Consider the following 16,255-nt stretch of genomic DNA (forward strand, 5'->3'; position numbering starts at 1 on the left):
CCTCAGGAAAACTCAGAGTTTTTTCTGCTGATTCCCGCAGACAGATCGTTGATAATCAGCTGCAAAGAAACTTCTCCTCCTCGCCGTTTTCCCAGAGGAAACGTGATCCAGACGTTCGTCTCAATGTGACCTACTTGTTTCTGAAGGTGGAGCAAATAAATATGAAAAATCCATGAAAACAGAGAAAACAGATGAGAAAAACTGGGACGGGATTTTATTTAATTGTTTTTACTTTCATGATTGCGTGAATGGAGATAATTTTAGGCACAAACAAATTTCCAAGAAAAACAATAATAGTATTTTGGTTTGTTTCTAATCCGTAATAGTGAAATTAATTGGATTAATTAATTATTGAAATAAATGTCAACTGACTTAGCAATGAATTAATTGTTAATTTTAGTTTATAAACTTGAAAATATGCCATTTCCTGAAAAAACAGCACAACCAGTACAATGTTTTAGATTTCGGGTTTTTTTATCTAAAAAACTCAGAAATATAAAAAAAAAAAAAACATGGAAATTTCTGAGTTTGAATTGTTGAAAATTTGCTAGAAAAAAATCTGAAATTTTGAGCTTACACAGAAATTTTACTTAAATTTTTTTTTTTTAATTTCTGAGTTTTAATAGTTGAAATTTTGGTATAAGAAACTCAGAAATTTTTAGATTAATTCCAGAATTTTTAACGAAAACCCTGAAAGAATTCATCTTATTTAGCCAATAAAATGCAACAACATTGTTTAGAAAACTGAATTGAATTAAATTTAACGTCCGATCTGCTTCCTCTGGCACACAGAACCAAACGTCTTCCGGTCAGTAACGGCGCCGGCGGCTCAGCCAGAGAATCTCATCCTGACTTCACTTTCTGATCACTTAACTTCAGTCGCCCGCGGCTGCAGGATGATCAGATCTTCTCGTCTCTTTAACCGCCGAGCAGCTCCAGTTTCCGTCCGCAGTAAATGTTTCCTCGCTGCAGCGCCGGGAGGAATTTAAATATTTATCAAACACTCAGCGCCTGCTGTTCAGGTCACACAGAAACCGGAGGAGGAAACAGACAACGAGATTTAATATCCTGCTGTTTGGATACGGATTCATGAACGCAGCAGTTCAGGTGTTTAGATCCTCCGTTTTAGTTTATCCCATGTGTTGGTTTAAATATTCTTTGTTTACTTAAACTGATGCTTATTTCTGTTTCCTGATCGTCAGTTTCAGGGTTTTTCCTTTACGTTTTCTCTGTTGGTTGATCTTTGTCCTTCCTTCGTTTCCTGGTCTACCTGCTCCACCGGCTGCAGCTACTCGCCTGTGATTAGCTCTTCTGCTTCTCATGTCATTTCCTCCTCTCGACGTTCAACTTCCTTTCTGCATGATTCTCCTCTGGTTCCTCCATCTTTTCACATTTTACTCACATTTTGCTTCTCATCAGTTCCTATATCTAAAGTTCTAAATATTTAGTTACTAAACTAAATATTTAGCTAAATCAGCCAGATAAATATTTAGATGGAAGGTAAACCCTACTGAATATTTAGCCTGCTAACTAAATATTTTGTTGGTAAACTAAATACCAACTAAATACATTTATTAATTAAATTTACCAATAAATATAAATATTGGGCAAATATAAATGCATTTCTACTAAATATTTAACTAGCAAGCTAAATATCAATTTCCAAACCTAAGCATTTAGCTTCAACCTAAATATTTAATTAACAAGATAAATACCCTATTAGCATTAATAGTGTGCAGCGAAACTAAATATTTAGCTTTGAGCTTTAGCTAAATATTTTGCTTCAAATTAAAGTTTTGACCTGATAACTAATTATTTAGTTTCAGTGTAAATATTTACTTTGTTAGCTAAACATTTAGTTGCTAAACTAAACATTTAGTCTGAAACTGACATTAAAAAATGAATAACTTGGTGAAAACTGAACCATATCTTCTCTTATGACAGACTAACTAACCCAAATTATCGCTGTTATTTTTACTCTTTCTAACTAAAAACTGTGGCTGTTCTTCCCAGAAATCTCGTCTGAATTCATTCCACATTCAGCTTTAGCTGAACAGATGTCGAGGCAGCAATAACTTCCTGTTTGGACTAATGATGCATGTTGAGATAAATAGATAGAGGCTTGGAAATGATGACAAAGAGTTGCAGCTAAACTCTTGTCTCCGGCAGCCGAGCATATGTTCAGCCGCACTTCAGATGCAATATTGACTCAGTTGGAGTTTAGGGAATTAGAAGCTGCCTCACAGCACTCAGCTGGAAAATGACTCGCTGATGTTTCATAATGAAACTCAGAAGCACGTAGGGACAGGAGAAGTGATTGATTCGCTGGCTGATAGCTCACATCATATCCCTATTTTATTCACTCAACATAATCACAAATGTGAGCGATGGCGGCGGCTGCCGGCGCGTTCTCTGCTAACGTCTGACACAAATGGAAGCAGAGCTACACATGTAGCCCAGGATTCTCACCTCGACACGATAGCTTTTAATGAAATGAGCCCAGAGCGGCAGCAGGCGTGTACACCAAGTTTGGAGACGTAAATCTATTAGTTCAGATGAAATCCCTTTTCATTCCTGCCTGCCAGTGGGATGCATTCGTTGAATCCAATGAGCAGATATTGATTCTGGGGTTATTTTCTCCTTACGACGCCTGATTGTTCCAGGAATGAAAAATATTTGCAGCGCTGCGAAATCCAGAGAGACAAAGATAATAAATTCTTTGTGTGGCAACAACAGATTTTATTTGTAAAGGTGAACCTGAGCTGCATTTCAACCACTCAGTGTTTTGGTCCTGAAGGACGTTGTGCTGCAGGGAAGTTCTCGTGGTTCTGGAAAGAGTTCGGATGAAGTTGATAAGATCTCGGTCTGCACTCAGTTGCTCTACGTTTCTGAGATGTTTTAAATTGTTCAGTGTTCAGTCGTGTATTTATGAGTTTTTATGGTCGTCGTTAAGGAGACCATTTCTGAGGTCAGACACTGATGTTGGATGAGAAGACCAGGCTCACAAGCTAATCTCTAATTCATCCCAGTTTGAGTTTGTAGACGTGTTGCAGCGTTCAATATCCTGCCCCCATATTTCTGCTCGCCAACGATGACTAGCATTAGCATTAGCTGTCAAGTTGTCAACATAACGATCTAAATCTTAAACATAAGCATAATATTTAAAAGAAAAAGTTTGCTACTAATTGTCAGGACTATGACAACCAGATAACAAGGTCAGGAAAAAAGTTTTAAGAAAAACCCCCACCGTGTTTGCTTAGCTAATAGCTAACCTATCACAGCAATCACTTGTTAATAATTGCAAAATAAACAACGTTTTGTTAACGGATTGTTCTACAGCGCAAAAAATCCAGATGTAACTTGAAACAGGTTTACAGACCAGGACTGGGCAATCCAGGCCTCCTGCAGCCTTCAGATGTGTCGCACCATAGTTATCCCTCCACCAAACTTTCTGCTAGACATAACAGAGTCAGGCAGATGCTGTTCTTCTGGAAACATGATTATGTTTGTCTTGTTTTTCTGAGTGCTCTGCTAATCACCTCCTTTGCTTTTGCCGCTCCTCTTTTAGTCTCTGTGCTCTTTGGTGCTGCTCTGCTCTGCCTCCTTTTCAACTCCTCTGGGGTTTATTCCAGCTTTTCAGATGCTAATCAGCTGCTCCCAGCTGCAAAAACAATCAATGTGTTGCCATGGATACACATCCTAACAACTGCAAATGACCAATCGGATTAATTTTCTTTATCCAATTAATCGATTTTTAAAGTAACTGATAGCTTCAGTCCTGGTCTAATCAAACTTTGCCTCAACTAAAAAACAAACCAAAGCTGCCACCATTAATCACCAAATTAAATTTCTAATTTCTTACATGTCGGATCCAGAAATGATTCTGCAGATCTAGTTAGAGAAGCTGAAGCCTGTTTAACATAAAATATAAGTAAAAGTTTTCAATGCAGCAGCTTAAAAATAGTCCAACAACTTGATGTGATGGTGCTTTGCAACAAAATGTTCCCAAACCGCTTTAAACTTCAGCGCTTCACCCAGAGAAGATAATCTCATATCAGAGCTTCTGCTTTCCTGCTCACTTATCACCAGCGCATTATGGCAGGAAGTGCACTCACAGCATCTCCATACTTCACATCAGAGCCGCCGCTCAGCAGGCGGCCTCCCGCAGACTGATGGGTGCTTCGGCGCTGCCGAAGAGCTCAGGAAGCTGCGAAGCCGATAGGTGGAGAGGCTCTGAGTGCCGGCAGGAAATGGACACGAGAACGCTGATTTCCGCTGGAGCTTCAGAGAGGCGCTGAGTGCTGCTCTGACGAAAACACCGCGGGGAGCCGCTTGGTTTCTGAGCGACAAAATTCAGGCAGATGATGGTTTTAATAATGAAACTATTTATTTTCTTAATATGTGAGTCAGATGAATGGGAGGTGGTGTTTTTTAGGGTCCAAGACCAACGCTCGGGTCATTCTGGACTCAAACGTCCTTCCGTACAAGCAGGGGTTTGTAACAAGAAGCTACGCTAACTTGGAATTTAAACTAAACCAGAAATTTAGTCTTAAATACTAATAAAAAGTCCAAAGTCAGAGGGAGATTTATGCTAAAATGGAATTTATGAGAAAGCGAAAATGTCTATGCTTAGCTAAAGCTAAAACAATAATTTTACTGTTTTGTATTTAAGCGGAATTAATTACAAAACAGAATTTATGCTAAACTGGAAGCTGTGCTGTCTGGTAGAACTGACATTTACATTAAAATTGAGACATGATTAAACAGATGCTATGCTAAAACAAACGTTTATGTTCAAACAGAAATTCTCCATTTATCATAATTTGTTGAGCTTTTAAAGTCTATAAATGTTGCATAAACTCAGTAATGGCTCATCATCTCCAGGTTCTCCTTCTGTTTGTTCTCAGAATGAAGGTTTGGGGTATAAATAGACGAGCTTTACTCTGCAGCAGCAGCAGCAGTCTGTCGGTGTGGGTAAAAATGTTCTGTGTCAGCCGTAATCTGGGCCATCTTGCCTTTCCTGTGGGATGATCGTCTCTCTGCTCAACTCGTCTTTTGTCCTGGGAGAATCAGAGGTGCAGTGATTCGCCCTCCAGGAGGCCGTTAGCATCTGCAAAAACTCATCTCTGTCCAGAAACAATCAACACAACAATCCTGTTTCTGCTCCATGCTGCCTTTAGTCCAGGCAGGAAGTCGTATCACAGATTTGCCACCAAAATTAAACCTCAGATTGTTCTTTCTCTCGCCGTGAAATGATTTATTTTTTAATGATAAATTAGTTTTACCTGCACAGCTTGGTGTCACTTCTCTAAATTTCCACACCCCAACATTCCTCTCTGTGGCAGAAATGTAAGACAAACCAAATGATGAAATATTTCATTATTAATGCTGATGCTGTGAAAACTCCTGACCTGCTCCTGATTTCCTCCTGGCTCTGATTTTCCTTTGATTTTTCAACGTTTTTAATTAATTTCTAATCAGAAAAAGCCTCAATGGTTGCAGATAGAAAACAACCAACAAGGATGAATCCTGCAAACTACAACAATAACCAGCAGATTTATCTCCTTTTTTTTTTAAAGTTAGAGAACTTTTTTCTTTTAATTGCTGCCAATAAGTGCAAACCAACACGTTCCAAAATCGGTGCTATTTTGATAATTTTGGTGGAAATTTAAGCTACCAGCAAAAACCTTTCCAGTTTAAACGATAATAATGAATCTGTGGTTAATCACATTTTCACTCCAAGTCTTTTGAAGGTCATTTTCACCAACTTTTCAGAAACTCTTTTTTTCTTTCTTGCAATGTGAATTTAAAAAGTTTAATTTGTTATTCATGTGACCAGTAAGAAAAAGTGGAAAATTTAAAGGGCTGTGAATATTTTTGCAAGGAACAAATAAAGAATAAATTAGAATATTAAGGAAAATTCAATTTATTCAATTATTCAATTTATTTTATCATTAAATAAAACATATTATTCCACATTTTATTCCATAAAATTGATGTAAGCATTTTTCTCAGTTAATTCTAATTTTCTGCTTATATATTATGAAAATGTGACATTTAAAATTAAAGGATTTAAAACAACTCACAGCCTGTTGGAACCAAGTTTAGCGGTTAGCAGAGAGACAAACTGCGCTAATGATGCTAATTGTTAATGAAAGTTGTTAAAAACATAATTTGTTACTTGATTAAACAGGAAACTCTATTTATTGATGTTTTTGGCGATACCTCATTCACACAGGAAGTGATGTCACTGCCGGACAGAAAGCCTCATTATTTACTCTATTATCAAGTAAGTTTACATTTTATAAACTTTTAAAAGCAGATTAACCAGCTCAAAACAATCTGAACAATGACATGAAATTATTATTTTGAGGCGCGTTATTTAAATATTAATCTTCTAAATATCAATTTAACTGAAGCTAGCCAGCCTCGTTAAAGTTAGCTCAGAACCAAAAATAAAATAAAGAGCTTTGATTCTGAAAAAGATCACAGCCATCAGGTAATTAAATTACATGTCACAATTGAATCATAAACATTGACTATTTAATAAGTAAGAATAGTTAAATCGGAGTCTTTGTGCACTTAGAGGTAAACAGGAAGGCGCTAAAGCTACGTAGCATCCACACTTCCTTCCCAACCTCCATCTTTTTCTGCTAAGAAACTTTTAATAGGGATAAGAAAATTTAAAATGAAAACGTCTGCTGATGCAGGTCCTCTGAGGAGCGTTTTGTCATAAAACATTTCCCTAAAATGTGACAGTCCGTCATCTCCTGTTTTCTCCTTCCTGATATCAGGACGCTGCTCCGGCAGCAGCTGATGACACTCAATCAACCGGCAGTCAGAAGTTAATGGGAGCCAATTTCTGCTCTCCAAGACTCATTTAAAAGCCTTGAAGAGCAGCAAATTGCATGTAATGAGTGGTATGGCAGTTCCTGGCTCTCTTCAGCTTTCCCAGTGATTGATGGTTATTCTCCCCTCACCCCCAGGATGGATTAAACCACATCATGTGGAGTCATTTCTCTATCTCCTCTTTGGCACAAGTTAGGCTGATTGTTTTTAATAACTGCAGAGAGAGCTGCTCCCAATGAAACTGTCAGGTTAGGTACCCTGAGATTGTTTTTAATTTGCTCCATGTTAAAGGTGCCAACCTTGAATACCTATAAAAGGTTGGCAATTTTAAATGTGTACATGCACACATTTTTAATGTATTTACCTCCTATTATATATATTTATTAGGGACTATGACGTATTAATTTAGATTCATTATGCAGATTTTAACACATTATTATTATTATTATTATTATTATTATTATTATTATTATTATTATTATTATTATTATTATTATTATTATTATTATTTATTTCTAACCACATTTATCGCACAATTAAAGTTCCGACCTGGAACCTTTATATTCTGAGCGGGCGTTTCTGGTACGCCCGTAATTCTGACGCAATGCTACAACATCAGCTAACACCTGTGGATGGATGAGAAAGACGCTTCTATTTGTCACCGGGTGTCAAATTGAGCTCCAAAAACAATTTAATGGGTCGCTGAAAAAGACTATTGTTGTTCAAGCTGTGCTAAAAGCAGTTAGCATATCAGCAAAGCTATTTAAACCTACATTAGCAACTCATGCTAACATGTAGCAGCAGCACAGACATCCCAACGCTAACATCGAAGTCCATAGTCCACATTTCCAAAGAAGTTCCTGAAACACTGAACAGAACTTTGCGCCAGTCTGATAGTTTAATAACCTAAATAACATTTCATTTTAAAACAATAAATATGTTGTCTATTGAGCTGATTTGTCTATTCAATAATTTATTTGCACTAAAGTGGTTTTGAATTGAAAATGTTGCTTATTTTTAATAAATTAACTTGGATTACAAATTTTAATCAAGTCCTTATTCTAATATTTATATTAGAATATTTATATTGCTTGCTACACAAACCTATTATATTCTGATTGCAGACAGAGGGGGTTGTGATTTGTAAACCTTGACTCAGGATTTCTGGACTTTATAGTTGTTGCTTTTTATTACTGTTGATATTGTTTTAACATATATATTTATACTTCTTTGGGCCACAGATAATTATTTTATTGATCAATTATTCTAATAATTGTGTAATCATTGTAAAAAAAAAATGGCAGGTTCAGCAAATTTTTCATGTAACCATTTAGATTTATGTATTATAAAATATTACATAAATCTAAAATGCAAAACAATTGTATAGTTAGATTATATAGACCAGTATGTACAGTTTGTTATTTTTTCATCAAATGGAAAAAATACTCAAACTAACAATTAATTGGTTACTAAATTAGTTAGTGACTGTTTTAATAATTGATTAATCATGATTAATCGTTCCAGCTGTAACATGTATATACTTTTTTATTATTTCTAATATTGTATTTATTTTTATTCATTTGATTGCAGCAAAAGTAATCAGAGCTTTCATATTTTTTTAATAAAACGTGATCTTGTTTTTAGCTCATGTTTCATTAGCGTATTTAATTCAGTTGAATTTCTTCATTACTTGTACTGTTACTGGAAGGTTTTATTTATTTTTAAATTAAAAAATGTCTTTCTTCTAAATTAGATCTTGGATTTAAATGAGACAACCAGCGTAAACAAAGGTCAACCTATAAAATGCTGATTTATTTTTGGTTAATTCTCCAGATAACTCTTTGGTTAACCAAACCACAACGTGATTCCAGTATTAAACCAGAAAAAAATGCTTAACTCATTTCTTCTCTTCCAGAATTATGTTGCGGTCAGATGGGACAACGGCCAAGCAGGCCAGGTGTGAAGCACGGTGGTGGAAGCATCATGCTGCGCCAGGTAAACAGCTGAGACTCAGTTGGCTGCTCCGACACAAACACACATCCAAACCTGTTCTAAACTGGATAAAACAGGCCAGGAGTTAAACTCATTTAACATTTTATTCTTGTTAATAAAAATAATTTTCGTCGGTTCTGGTTCAAAACGGTGATTTTCTTAACATTGGAGTGGAGAAACCTCTGGCTGCAGCTGTTTGTGTTAGGGACTCTTCATGTCCTGTAAGCTCTTCATCTTCAGACATAAAACTGATTTTTCTGCCGGTGAAGAGCCTTGACCTCGTCACGCGCTCTGATGTTTCTGAGTCCGCCGCTGCTTTGTTATTGTGTCTGCAGAGGCCAAACCGAGTGAAAATATGTTGGGGCGCAGCTCCCACACGCAGAGCTGCAGTGGGATATCACAGCCGTGACCTTTCAGTTCCTCACTGTTGACAAAAAAAACAGCGGCGCTAAAGTCTCTGCGATGACGAAAGGACTATGAAACGCTTTCAGAAAATCCATGTGGGTAAAAAAGGACAAAAATCAAAAAGGACCCCTGACAAAGTAGGAATAAAGGAAAGTGCTTTCTTACAAGCCTCACATGAAGCCTCAGCAGCTTTTACTGAGCTCTGGTTTTGGAAACAGTTTGATGATTCATTTTTAGTCACAGCTAACACAGACAAACCCAGATAGGAGCAGGAGTTAAAGCCATGAGGGGAAAAAAATCTTATTACCAAATCAATACTCAGTAAACCAGAAAATGGTTCACAGTAATTCGTCTGTTTTAAAAGGAGCGGGTAGTGCTAATGTATCACATAGATTCTCCTATAAACAGGAAAATGATGATAAAAGTCTCCCTGCAAGAGAATGAATTGGGTAAACAAACATTATATTACTAAAGCTGGAAGTTATTAAAGCACTGAGATTGTTGGAGCTTTTTATTCTTTATTTCTTTATCCATTTGAATTTAGTTAGTTTTTTCTTAAATTTATATTTTTTGTATTATTTACAGAGTTTATTTGCAGGTTAATAGTTGTTGATTCTATTTATTTTTAGTTTTATCATTTTTCATATTTATTTTTTCTAAGTAAGAGGAAGTCATGTGGGTTGGTCCACTTCCTGTAAGTGAGGGGCCTCTTAAAGGACCAGCAGGTTTTGGGTTTGGGGCCGGTGGGTTTTACCAGAGCAAGAGAGGCAGCATGAGGACAAAGGAAAGTTTGAACTGTAATTGTTTGCTGAAATAGGAAAAATAAATCATCCAGAACAATCAACAAGTTTGGACATTGAACCTTCTTTTGCCTGCGTACAGAAACTGGACCCCAGTGCCTTAAAGTGGCTGAAGGAACTTTTATTGGATGTTTGGTTTGGCAAACGATCGCCACTACAGAGATGTTTAACATTAGAGATATCTGAGATTAAAAGATGCTAATTTTAAGGTTTTAATTGTGTCCGTTTTAAAGTTCACCTGTTCTTCTCCCTTGACACGACGTGCAATTATGGAGCTTTACAGAGGAGCTGCAGAGGATGAGAGGACAACAGGATGAAAGAGCAGCAGAGCCCAATAATCTGCTGGAAACTGAGTTTCTGTGGTTCAGCCTCTGTTTGCTGCTTGTGACAGAAATAATTATAATTATCCGTGATTCACTCTCCATTCAAGCCTCATGGAGGTTATCCTCATGATTCTGTTGTTTATTTTAAAGGATGTTTTTAAACTCACAATATTCTGTTTATTACATTTTATTAAAAAACAAGAAGGCCTAGAAATGTAAAGCTAATCACCATCCTGCAGTGATTATCATTCTTACAGCACAATCCAACTTCATGCTCCCTCTGTTCATCCATTCGATCTGGATCCCATGAGTATCTCGCCTCATGTGGATTATGATGCACATCAAATCCTCATCTGTGGGCCTCGTTCTTTCAGTCACTGTCTGCAGGACTTTCCAACTGTTTGCATGAAATGTTGCGATGTTTGTGCTCATGTGTGACGGTAAATCTGACTTTATGTTTCTCATCATATTGACTCTAACTTGACATCAACTAAGGCTGAGGTGTTAGCTCACTGCTAACGGAAACATTACAAACATTTATCTGTTAGTTCAATTCTAAGTGCAGTGGAAATGCTAATCGGATGTGTTAGCCCATTGCTAACTGACGCATTAGAATGTTTGTTGGATCTGTTAGCTTATTGCTAAATAAAACATTAGAAACATTCGTTGGATCTGTTAGCTCACTGCTAGCTGAAACATTAGATCATTTCCTCATGATTATTGGACTTTGATTAATAGATCTATTTACTTTTGAATATAATCTTTGTTTCTGATTTTGATCAATTCCTTATCATTTACTAATATTTGGTTTTGCTTCATCCCTTGTTTTTGGTTTTTAGTTCATTCTTGTATCTTTTTGTGTATTTCCTTAGCTTTGGTGTTTGTTTATTTCCTGTCAGCCATCTTGGTTTATTACTACGTAGATTTATTTTTAGGTGCTTCTCTGTCGTGTTTCTGTTCTTGTAGATTTTATTTCTTCCTAGATCTTCATAGTTCAGTTTCTCTTTGTTAGTTTTAGTTGTTTGGCTGTGTTGTGTCTGCCCCCTAGTGTCAGCATCCATTAGCTTCCATCTTCGGCTGCTAATTCCCTCCAGCTGTTTCCCATTTCCTTCATTTCTCCATCTGCATATATTTCTTTCTGTTTCCATGTTTCGTGTCGGATTCCCGCTCATGTCACCCGTTCTTCTCCCTTGAGAAATCTTGCTGTAAGTGTTTTTTTGAACTCTTTATTAAATTGGTTGTCATGAGATTTCCACTTTCCTGTCTGCGTTTTGGTCCGATCCCTGGGCCATACATGACATCTGCACCAAATTAAGTCCCAGTCGGATTATTCCTTCTGGTGCTTCGTTTTATTTTCTCAGTGAATCTCAGCAGCAGATCTTCTCGCCTCGTCCACAAAAACCAGCCAGAAGAATTTGCAAAGTTAGAAAGTCAGGTTTTGTGTGAATATAAATAAGAAGTAGACCACAGAGGAACAAAAAATAGTTCTACATGTTATTTCAAATCCAGGTTTTCAAGAAATAAGTCAGTTTTATAAAACTGATGATGCAAATTCAGTGTCTGAGAATTTGCAGGCACTGCTTAACAAAAACAAAAATCAATAAAAAGGCCTCCTTCATCTTCAATGCACAGAATTAATTTGAAAGCTATTATGTAAAACCTAATGCATAAGTATTAGGTTTTTGGTTAAAAGGGAATTAATAGCATTTTATGCAACAAGTGTTAAAAAACAAATGCAACACTGAAACACTTCAGTTTTCCTTTGGTTTACTGTAATATAACTGTGCAGTGCTAACACTGCTAGCAATGCTAGCTACCACAAAGCATTAGCAACCTCTCAAACCTCCAGTTGGTGGCGGCAGATGGCTGCTGGTACTGAGCCAGGTTCTGGTTCTGCTGGAGGTTTCTTCATGTTAAAGGAGAGTTTTTCCTCTCTACTGTCGCCATGTGCATGCTCAGCCCAGATATGAGGGTGTCGACAACAGAACGCAAGTGATTACCTGTTGGTGCTACGTTCAAGAGGAGTGAAGGCTGCAGGAAACTGACACCATCTGCTGGGTTTCCTTAGAAACTTTTTTAACTAATTAGAATAATTATCTGAGTTCAATCGACTGATTGATAACTGCGATCAAATGGCATGTTTGTGTGATTGAATGTACTTTTTTATAACGTGTTTTAAGACAACATTTTTTAAGAAACTGAATCGAACTGAACTTTTGTTCTTGTCTTTTAAAGCGGGAGTATGATGTAAAATTGACTTTTTTGAGCTTTAAATCATGTTAGAAAGTTATTCTCATCAGAAACAAACCTGGACTGTTGCTTTGATTCTTCCATGCATGTTTTATAAATCTCCATGGCAACCATTCAGCTGCGCAAAACGCCTGGAGAACCCAGCCCCGCCTTCAAGGCACAGCTCCTCCCCCTCTGAGCTCCTTCAGACTAGCCTGCTGCAATTAGCAAACAGCTGGTGGAACTGCTGCATTCATTTCAGAAAGAGATGGAATTTTTAAAGAGACAGAGGCCCAATTTCAAGACATTGAATTATAAAATGAAATTTCTTTTACGTCATATTTGAGACGTCTGGCATTTTTTAAAACTAAATTAATAAAGTTACATGATTGTGGTATAAAATGGCTCAATGTGCCTGGAAGGCTCCTAAAAGCTGCTCTGTTCTCCAGCAGCGTGTTTGGTTGAGCAGCGACGGGAAGCAAAGCCGTGTTGTTCGTAAACATCGACGTTTTCAGACACATTGGCTGCTTCGGTACTCCAGAAGAAAATATTCAGTTTTCCAACTCTTCTGAATTTCATACTGACAATCTTTGATCTGGACTGGCCTGATCCTGTGAAACCTGCTAAGTGGCAACAGAAGCCCTGGAGGGACAAAATGGTTTTAAATTCAAACACTAAATTTAAGGATTAACTCTAATCTGTACCTGGGATTTAGATGCAATCTGTAAATCTGCCTCAGAAGATAAAAAAAAACAACTTAAAATTTTTAATGGGGGGTATAAATATTTATAAAGAAAAATAAACCATTTTAGTAAGAGTTCCTCACAGCAGGGAACCAATCTTAGGCTTTGCAACTCTTCATACACTTGTTAAGTTTTATAAGACAGTTTAAAAAAGATGCCAGAGGATCTAAAAGCAAAATGTGGCATTTTTTAGGAGCCTGAATACATGAAAAGGGAAAATAGAGGCTTTTTTCTATATTTTTTTCCTGCAGCGTAATAATGAAAGTTTCCCTAAGTCCATGGAAATCCTTTTACTTTTTCATGACATTGTGAAGTTGGCGTGCATCGTGACTCAGCTCATCCATTCTTTTATACTCCCTCTGCCCGTCTACCTTGAAAAAAATCCTGCTTTTCATCTCCACCTTATTTTCTCGTCCCTGCCGTCTCTTTCTTTCTCCGGTGTGGAGTGGCCTTTTTTCAAACATCCAGCTCAATGCAGTCTCCATATTTATTCTCAGGTCAGTAAAAATCCGCATCACCTTGGAAAAAGCTGCTTTTATTGAAAACCCTTGTCTAGAAAAGAGGGAGCCTCTCCAAACTAACATCACGAAACAAAACATTGCATTAGGTTGTTTCGTGATGTTAGTTTTTGATGTTTCCTTTTCATCCGCCGCAGGCTAATAAGCGCCGCGAAGCAGCGAGAAGCAGTTTGGTCATCCAGATGCTTTCTGGTGCTTAAAGTCTATCGCTCTTATTGTTCTGCGTTTCTTTTCGCAGCTGCAACACAGAACCACAAATAGCCGTGGATCTGTTCACCATTGCGAGCCTCAAAACCAATTTTCACTCAAATTGCAGAGATGCAATCACGCTCCGACATTTTTTGAGATGTGTACAATTTCAGTGAGCTGCAGGCATGGCTGGGTAACGAGCCAGTCAGTTCTCACTTTATCAAATATGGACATTTTACTAAAACACACTGTGGGTTTTTTCTAATTCGAAGATGAATTTGCAACACTGGATGGATGATGAAGACATTTGCAGAATCAGGATTTTGTTTGTTTTATAAACAAAGAGAATCTGGGATGGTAATAAAGTTAACAGTATTTATTTTAGATACTGACATGAATATTTTAACATCAGTGGGTTACCTGTTTATTATCACAGTGCAGAAGCAGAATTATATTAGAGATAAATTTTAGAAACAATTTCCAAACTCTCTGAAGTCTGTAGATCTACATGGAGACAGAAAACAGCTCAGAGCTGCGAATATAAACACTGGGAGAGGCCAGTGACGCAGCGGCGAACAGGTGAGTCTGATTACCTGGACATGGAGCAGCTCAGGTTGTGTGAAGTAAAGGGATTATTATGCAGATTCTACACCATCTGGTTCTACGCCACCCAAAACTGTTCCTAGTTTATAAACCACTGAACGATGAAAGATCTGCTGCTGTTGTTTCAAACTTCCACAAACATCTGAATCACTGAGTTTCTTTAGATTTCTGTTCAGATTCGCCTTTGATTAATAAAAACTGGAACTTTGATTCATTCTGGCAGCTTCCATGTTGGGTCGTCCATGTTGGGTCGTCCATGTTGGGTCGTCCATGTTGGGTCGTCCATGTTGGGTCGTCCATGTTGGGTCTTCCATGTTGGGTCTTCCATGTTGGGTCTTCCATGTTGGGTCGTCCATGTTGGGTCTTCCATGTTGGGTCGTCCATGTTGTGTCGTCCATGTTGGGTCGTCCATGTTGGGTCGTCCATGTTGGGTCGTCCATGTTGGGTCTTCCATGTTGGGTCTTCCATGTTGGGTCGTCCATGTTGTGTCGTCCATGTTGTGTCGTCCATGTTGTGTCTTCCATGTTGGGTCTTCCATGTTGGGTCGTCCATGTTGGGTCGTCCATGTTGGGTCTTCCATGTTGGGTCGTCCATGTTGTGTCGTCCATGTTGGGTCGTCCATGTTGGGTCGTCCATGTTGGGTCTTCCATGTTGGGTCGTCCATGTTGTGTCGTCCATGTTGGGTCGTCCATGTTGGGTCGTCCATGTTGTGTCGTCCATGTTGGGTCGTCCATGTTGGGTCGTCCATGTTGGGTCGTCCATGTTGTGTCTTCCATGTTGGGTCTTCCATGTTGGGTCGTCCATGTTGGGTCGTCCATGTTGGGTCTTCCATGTTGGGTCTTCCATGTTGGGTCGTCCATGTTGGGTCGTCCATGTTGGGTCTTCCATGTTGGGTCGTCCATGTTGGGTCTTCCATGTTGGGTCGTCCATGTTGTGTCTTCCATGTTGGGTCTTCCATGTTGGGTCGTCCATGTTGTGTCGTCCATGTTGGGTCGCCCATGTTGGGTCGTCCATGTTGGGTCTTCCATGTTGGGTCGTCCATGTTGTGTCGTCCATGTTGTGTCGTCCATGTTGTGTCTTCCATGTTGGGTCTTCCATGTTGGGTCGTCCATGTTGGGTCGTCCATGTTGGGTCGTCCATGTTGGGTCTTCCATGTTGGGTCTTCCATGTTGGGTCGTCCATGTTGTGTCGTCCATGTTGTGTCGTCCATGTTGTGTCTTCCATGTTGGGTCTTCCATGTTGGGTCGTCCATGTTGGGTCGTCCATGTTGGGTCTTCCATGTTGGGTCTTCCATGTTGGGTCGTCCATGTTGTGTCGTCCATGTTGGGTCGTCCATGTTGTGTCGTCCATGTTGGGTCGTCCATGTTGGGTCGTCCATGTTGGGTCTTCCATGTTGTGTCGTCCATGTTGGGTCGTCCATGTTGGGTCGTCCATGTTGTGTCTTCCATGTTGGGTCTTCCATGTTGGGTCGTCCATGTTGTGTCGTCCATGTTGGGTCGTCCATGTTGGGTCGTCCATGTTGGGTCGTCCATGTTGGGTCTTCCATGTTGGGTCTTCCATGTTGGGTCGTCCATGTTGTGTCGTCCATGTTGTGTCGTCCATGT

General features: G+C 38.5%; 1 protein-coding gene across 10 annotated transcripts in view; it reads left to right on the forward strand.

The window, feature by feature from the left end:
- The window catches only part of LOC122824458, a 65,523-nt gene that overhangs the window by 34,864 nt on the left and 14,404 nt on the right, over positions 1-16,255 (forward strand). For 5 of the 10 annotated variants that reach the window (XR_006369520.1, XM_044105198.1, XM_044105205.1 and 2 more), the window contains 2 exons: positions 41-146; positions 8,765-8,844. Coding sequence is in view for 9 of the 10 variants with exons in the window: in XM_044105198.1 (XP_043961133.1) it covers positions 41-146; positions 8,765-8,812 (154 nt within the window). In the remaining variant the exon portion in view is untranslated. Of the gene's footprint in view, positions 1-40; positions 147-8,764; positions 8,845-9,176; positions 9,746-16,255 lie in introns of those variants that run through there. The other 5 variants (XM_044105190.1, XM_044105181.1, XM_044105222.1 and 2 more) reach the window with 3 other exon arrangements.

Source organism: Gambusia affinis, linkage group LG02 (genome assembly GCF_019740435.1).
Source record: "Gambusia affinis linkage group LG02, SWU_Gaff_1.0, whole genome shotgun sequence".
NCBI classification, from domain to species: domain Eukaryota; kingdom Metazoa; phylum Chordata; class Actinopteri; order Cyprinodontiformes; family Poeciliidae; genus Gambusia; species Gambusia affinis.